The sequence below is a fragment of the Lipotes vexillifer genome, unplaced genomic scaffold (assembly GCF_000442215.2).
Source record: "Lipotes vexillifer unplaced genomic scaffold, Lipotes_vexillifer_v1.1 scaffold426, whole genome shotgun sequence".
In the NCBI taxonomy this organism is placed as follows: Eukaryota; Metazoa; Chordata; class Mammalia; order Artiodactyla; family Lipotidae; genus Lipotes; species Lipotes vexillifer.
This window is the reverse complement of record NW_006779491.1, coordinates 580,813-588,274: the sequence shown is the minus strand read 5'-3', so window position 1 is coordinate 588,274 and position 7,462 is coordinate 580,813. Positions and strand designations below refer to the sequence as shown.

General features: G+C 45.4%; 1 protein-coding gene across 1 annotated transcript; it reads left to right on the top strand.

Annotated features, from left to right (window-relative positions):
- Nucleotides 1-4,455: 4,455 nt before the first annotated feature.
- On the top strand, nucleotides 4,456-6,570 carry LOC103088358 (tigger transposable element-derived protein 1-like). The gene is given in 8 exon segments (XM_082930955.1): nucleotides 4,456-4,703; nucleotides 5,169-5,377; nucleotides 5,380-5,468; nucleotides 5,470-5,557; nucleotides 5,560-5,714; nucleotides 5,716-5,790; nucleotides 5,793-6,493; nucleotides 6,495-6,570. Coding segments are annotated over 8 exon segments (1,641 nt in total).
- Nucleotides 6,571-7,462: the final 892 nt, after the last annotated feature.

Below are 7,462 nucleotides of genomic sequence, written 5' to 3'. Positions count from 1 at the left end.
CAGGGCCTGGCACGTGGTGGGCACTCAATAAACATGTGTCGGGCTTCCCTGGTGGTGCAGTGGTTGAGAGTCCGCCTGCCGATGCAGGGGATGCGGGTTTGTGCCCCATTCCGGGAAGATCCCACATGCCGCAGAGCGGCTGGGCCCGTGAGCCATGGCCGCTGAGCCTGCGCGTCTGGAGCCTGTGCTCCGCAACAGGAGAGGCCAGAGCCGTGAGGGGCCCGCGTACCGCAACAAAAAAAAAAAACAAAAATAAACATGTGTCAAATGAATGAATACAGCATACATGCAGATTTCTGTACAAGGACCTGGGTACAATGTGTAAACATCTCTGTGTAGATATGTTATTTTGTGCATGTGCGTGTGTGTGTGTGTATGTGTGGCAGGGGGAGGACAGAAATATTTGGGTAGGCCCCAAATAGCCATCAGGGACTGTTTTAATTACTCCTAATCATCAATATAGAATTTGTTAGAGAAATATGTGGAAAACTAACGTATACACGAGAGCATACATGAATTCCTTCCATGGCAAGTTGACTGGTGGCTCCCAAAAGATATGTACTAACTCCCAGAAACTGTGAGTGTGACCTTATGTGGAAAAAGGCTCTTTGCTGATGTAAATAAGTTAAGGATCTCACTATGAGATCATCTGGGATTATCTGGATGTCCCTAGGATCCTGCCCCAAATCCAATGACAGGTTTCCTTAAGAGACAGGAAGAGGAGGCCATGTGACCACAGTGGCAGAAACTGGAGGATACGGCCAAGGAAGCCAAGGATTGCCAGCAGCCACTAGAAGCTGGAAGACGCGGGGAAAGATTCTCCCCTGGAGCCTGCAGAAAGAGCCCTGCTGACACCTCGATTTCAGACTTCTGACCTTCAGAACCGTAAGAGAATAAATTCCTTTTGTGTTAAGTCCCCCATTTGTGGTCATTTGTTACGGCAGCCACAGAAAATGAATACACCTTCTGTCCAGCACACAAGAACTCGTGGCCAGTTTTTCCCAGGCTGTGTGTGTCCTGTGGGTGTGCACCCCTTACTTTCCACCGTGACTGCCAGCCCAGGGTTGTGTACAACAGCAGAGCAGATATTTGTAAGGAGTGGAGCAAACAGGCAGGGGGCTGTGAGGGAGCCTGGCTGGGAAGGCCAGGCCAGGCCCAGAGGTCTGGAACCCTTCAGATTCACTGAAGGGTTTTTATTTTATATTTCCAGGGCGCCCCTGGAAATATTCTGGAAATAATGCCTCTAAGGCATTCCCCCCCACCCCACTGAGCACTAGGGGCCACCAGAGAATAAGGAGGAAAGGATGGTCTTCCTGCTTCCTGCAAACTGGTCCCTCACCAGGTCATGGTTCTGGTGAAGGGGCCAGTACCCTTGAGGCTGCCCTGAGGTGCCTGGTGTGGTGTGACTGCCACCCACACCTCAGTGAGCTGCAGCTCAGCTCCCAGCATTAGCACTCAGACTGCCTGCCCTGCTGTCCGCACAGTTTCCTGTCCCCAGTGCTTTTCCTTCTCTGCCCATCCCGGTTCTGTGATGTCCAGAGCCTTAGCTCCGGGCCACCGGTCAACTCCACTTTCCTTGAGTGACTGGCAGGCACATCAGGGCCAGGCAAGAATCATCATCAGACAGGGAGCAGGATATTTTCACAGTCTCTGAAATGCTAAGTCATTTCAACAGATTGCTTATAATTACAAAAGGAAAAACTGTAACTTCTCAGTGGAGAAACCACCTTAACCAGATCATCAAAGTTAACATCACCAATAATGGGACAAACTGACCTCGTGTGTGCCTCCTGCTGCCATGTGCTGTGAAAGGCACAGCCTTACTCTTGGGGCCTTCCTGCCCCCCCAGATGCATAACCTGAGACAGCAAAGTCAAGTCAAAGGCTATTTTACAAATAACTAATATGCCTTAAGAATGAAAGAGGGAGAAACTGTTCAATATTGTAAGAGACTAAAGTGATACAACTAAATGCAACACATAGATGATGTGAATAAAAAATGCCACCTGCCCTATCAGTAAACAAAGGATGCTGCAGCCATCAAGCCATCACATTACAGGCACCCCCGAGGGTGAGCCCTGTGGGAACTCAGGATGGGAAAGAACTGGATACTGGCCCTGGATTGCTAAGGTGCCTATCAAAGGAATGATTTCAGTGAGCCCAGACTCTTGCATCTTCCCATATATAGAAAAGCACTAAATTCATTACCTTCAGATGTCTGGTTGTTTTCTTTAATTAACAGTTTTTTGGGGTTTTTTTTGAGTGTAGAAAGTGAGATTTATTAAGTACACTGCAAGGGAACAGCCGGCAAGACCAGGAGGGTCTGCCAACAGTAAACTTTTGATATGCCAGCTACCGGGTCTTTGTTGCTAAACGCCTGTAAACCCTGGATCCTCCCTGACCTTTTTGCAGCTGTCCCTCAGAGCCATCTGCGAGGCTACTCCTGGGCTTGAGTGCTCAGAAAGTCCTCCGAGGGACTTTCCTGGCAGTCCAGTAGCTAAGACTCCGCACTCCCAATGCAGGGGGCCTGGGTTCAATCCCTGGTCAGGGAACTAGATCACACAGGCCGCAACTAAAAGATCCTGTGTGCTGCAACGAAGACCCAGCACAGCCAAATAAATAAATAAATATTAAAAAAAAGAAAGTCCTCCAAATAAAACATAATTCTCAACTTTTAGGTTGAACATTTTTTTCAGTAGACAATGAGAATGAAAATAATGGCTGTGAAAGACATAATTGGGACAATTGGGGAAATTTGAATAGGGACTGTATATGTAGATAGTAAATAGTATCATATCAATGTTAAATTTCCTTTATTGGATCATAGTACAAGAGAATGTCCTTATATTTAGGAGGTACCAATGAAGTATTTAGGGGTAAAGAGACACAATGTCTGTAATTTATTCTCAAATGGTTCAATAACTAAAAATAATGATAATTATAGCTAGCTAGCTAGATGGAGGGAGAGAGATATTAAAACAATTGTAGCAAATATTAGCAATTGATGAATCAACAGTCACTTGGTAAGGGTACGTATATTGGAGTTAATTGTACTATTCTCACCAATTTCTTTCTAGTCTAAAAATATACAAAATAAAGTAAATAAAAAACAGCTTTGTGAACTATAGAGATGTAGAACAAAGTGAACTGTTGATTCTTCAGGGAGATGCTGTCCCATCATTCAATTTAATCCATCTCAGCAAACATTCCAAGGCCTCTTATGGGCCCATAAACAGTGTTGGGTGTTGCAGGGAAAATTCCATCCCCCATCTAAGCAGCTTCCTATCTGATGGGGGTGAGGGGCGAGAACCAGACAAATACACAAAGAACAAGAATACAAAATAGAATGGGAGAAAGGCCTTAAGAAAGGTGTAAATTGGGACACAGGTCACAAGAGTCACAGAGATGAGACCCTTGCGAGCGGAGTTGGCATTTCAGTGTAATGTAAGGTTGGCTGAATTTGCACTGGTAGAGTTGCACTGAGTTTTCACTGGCTGGGTTGAGGAGTACAACACAAGTAGAAGGCTATGCATGAGCACAGGACCAGAGGAGAGACAGGGGCACACTGAGTGGTGAGCAAGTCTTTGTTGCCTTGAGTGCCTTTGTTAAGTATGTGTAGGAAAGGCAGTGCTTGTCTTCTGCTCTTCTTAGGTTCAGTGGCTGTAGCCTGAGAATTAAACTGACAAACAACACATTACAAGCATACCCTGTTTTTTTGTGCTTCACCTTATTGTGCTTCACAGATACTGTGTTTTTTTTACGAATTGAAGGTTTGTGGCAACCCTGCAAGGAGCAAGTTTATTGGCACCATTTTTCCAACAGCATTTGCTCACTTCATGTCTCTGTGTCACAGTTTGCTAATTCTGGTAATATTTCAAACCTTTTCATTATTATATTTGTTATGATGATCTGCGATCTTTGATGTTACTGGTTGCTTTTTTAAAATTTGGCTGCGTTGGGTGTTCGTTGCTGCGTGCAGGCTTTTCTCTAGTTGCGGTGAGCGGGGGCTACTCTTTGTTGCCGTGCGCGGGCTTCTCATTGCAGTGGCTTCTCTTGTTGTGGAGTACAGGTTCTAAGCGCGGGGGCTCCAGTTGTTGAAGCACGCGGGCTCAGTAGTTGTGGCTCGCGGGCTCTCGAGTGTAGGCTCAGTAGTTGTGGTGCACAGGCTTAGTTGCTCCATGGTATGTGGGATCTTCCCGGCCCAGGGCTTGAACCCGTGTCCCCTGCATTGGCAGGTGGATTCTTAACCACTGTGCTACCAGGGAAGTCCTGATGTTACTATTATAATTGTTTTGGGAGCCATGAACTGTACCCATGTATGATGGCAAACTTAATAAATGTATGTGTTCTGACTGTTTCACCAACCAGCCATTCCCCCATCTCTCTCCCTCTTCTCAAGACTCCCTATTCCCTGAGACACAGCAATATAGAAATTAGGCCAACTTATAACCCTACCATGACCTCTTAGTGTTCAAGGGAAAGGGAGAGTTTCATGTCTCTCACTTTACATCAAAAGCCAGAAGTGGTTAAGCTTAGTGAGGAAGGCATGTTGAAGGCCAAGACAGGCCACAAGATAAACCTCTTGAGCCAAACAGTTAGCCAAGTTGTGAATGCAAAGGAAAAGTTCTTGAAAGAAATTAAAATTGCTATTCCAGTGAACACACAAATGATGAGAAAGCAAAACAGCCTTTTTGCTGATATGGACGTTCTTTTTTTTTTTTTTTTTGCGGTATGCGGACCTCTCACTGCTGTGGCCTCTCCCGTTGCGGAGCACAGGCTCCGGACGCGCAGGCTCAGCGGCCATGGCTTACGGGCCCAACCACTCCGCGGCATGTGGGATCCTCCCAGACCGAGGCATGAACCTGTGTCCCCTGCATCGGCAGGCGGACTCTAAACCACTGCGCCACCAGGGAAGCCCGGAAGTTCTTTTTTTTTTAAACGTCTTTATTGGAGTGTAATTGCTTTACAGTGGTGTGTTAGTTTCTGTATATAACTAACAAAGTGAAGCAGCTGTATAACAAAGCTGTGTAACAAAGTGAATCAGCTATACATATACATATATCCCCATATCCCCTCCCTCTTGCGTCTCCCTCCCACCATCCCTATCCCACCCCTCTAGGTGGTCACAGAGCACCAAGCTGATCTCCCTGTGCTATGTGGCTGCTTTATAGAAGTTTTACTGGTTTGGTTAGAAAATCAAATCAGCCACAACATTCCCTTAAGCCAAAGCCTAATGCAGAGCAAGGCCCTAACTCTCTTCAGTTCTGTCAAGGCTGAGAGAGGTAAGGAAGCCGCAGAAGAAAAATTTAAAGCTAGCAGAGGTTGGTTCATGAGGTTTAAGGAAAGAAGCCTACTCCATAGTATAAAAGTGCAAGGTAAAGAGCAAGTGCTGATGCAGAAGCTGCAGCAAGTTATCGAGAAGATCTAGCAAAGATCGTAAACGAAGGTGGCTACACTAAACAACAGATTTTTCAATGTAGACAAAACAGCCTTCTATTGGAAGAAGATGCCATCTGAGACTTTCATAGCTAGAGAGGAGAAGTCAACGCCTGGCTTCAAACTTCAAAGGATAGGCTGATTCTCTTGTAGGGAGCTAATACAGCTGGTGACTTGAAGTTGAAGCCAATGCTCATTTACCATTCTGAAAATCCTAGGGCCCTTGAGAATTATGCTAAATCAACTCTGCCTATGCTCTATAAATGGAACAACAAAGCCTGGAATGACAGCACATTTGTTTACAAATACCGACTACTTTAAGCCCACTGTCGAGACCTACTGCTCAGAAAAAAAAGAATTCCTTTCTAAATATTACTGCTTATTGACAATTCACCTGGTCACCCAAGAGCTCTGGTGGAAATGGACAATGAGATTGATGTTGTTTTCATGCCTGCTAACACAACATTCATTCTGCAGCCCATGGATCAAGGAATAATTTTGACTTTCAAGTCTTATGATTTATGAAATACAGCCATAGCTGCCATAGATAGTGATTCCTCTGATGGATCTGGGCAAAGGAAATTGAAAACCTTCTGGAAAGGATTCACCATTCTAGACGCTATTAAGAGCATTAAGAATATTTGTGATTCATGGCAAAAGGTCAAAATATCAACGTTAACAGGAGTTTAGAAGTTGATTCTAGCCCTCATGGATGACTGTGAGGGGTTCAGAACTTCTGTGGAGGAAGTAACAGCAGATGTGGTGGAAATGGCAAGAGAACTAGAACTAGAAATAGAGCTCGAAGATGTGACTGAATTGCTACAATCTCATGATAAAACTTTAATTTATGAGGAATTGCTTCTTCTGGATGAGCAAAAAAAGTACTTTCTTGAGATGGAATCTACTCCTGATGAAGATGCTGTGAAGACTGTTGCAACGACAACAAATGATTTAGAATATTATATAAACTTAGTTGATAAAGCAGTGGAAGGGTTTGAGAGGACTGACTTTAATTTTGGAGGAAGTTCTACTGTGTGTAACACGCTATCAAACCGTATTGTGCGGCTACAGAGAAATCATTCATGAAAGGAAGAGTCAGTCAGTGCAGCAGACTTCATCGTTGTCTTATTCTTAAAAATTGTGCATTTTGAGACGCTTCACATTCTGTCTATGGAATATGTATCTCTCTAAATAAACTTACTCTCACTTAACTATGGCTCGCTCTGAAATTCTTTCCTGTGCAAAGCCAAGGACCCTCCCTTGGCGGTCCCAGGGACTCATCCGAGACCTGGGATATGACCATTCTCTCATCCCCATTCTCCTGCAACAGTTGCATGTTCCAAATTGCAGTTCTTTGCTGCTCCTTGATAAACTCATTTTGCTGATAAAAATAACTGGCTCTTTTATTGTTTTAGATTAACAAATATAAGCCGAATAAAGTCAGCTGGGACTGACTTGTTCACTGCTGCGTCCTCAGCACCTAGAACAGTGCCTGGTGCGGGACATTGGTAAATCCCAAGTGCTGGAGTCTCCCAGATCCTGCTGGGAGTAGCACGCTCTTCGAAGAAGCTGCTTTTGCCCTATAGGAAAGGGACCTGGGAGGGTGGCGAGAAACTGGTAGCCTCTGCAGCCTCTTTAACCAGGGAGGGAAAACCGAAGCCACAGGAGAAAATGGCCCTCTTGAATTAGACCCACAGGAGGTCTGAGCAAGCTCTGTCCAAGAGGCAGGGCCCGGGAAAAGTCTGCACTGGTGTCATGGGTCGGCATCCATGGGCAGAGAAGGTTTGCCTGCTCCCTGGAGCACCTCCCATCCGGGGCCCTCCCCTCCCTGGAGCTTTTCTCCTCTGAGGGTCAGAGACTTGCCTCAGATGGAGGCAGACCCTGTAGCTACTCTAGCCAATACTCAAAAGCAACCAGCATCTCTCTTTTGTGTAACCTAAACCCCTCATCCTGAACTTCCAACTCAGTGGTTCTGACACCCGGGGGGAGCAGAGAATTTACCTGGGAGCTTTTTTTTTTTTTTTTTT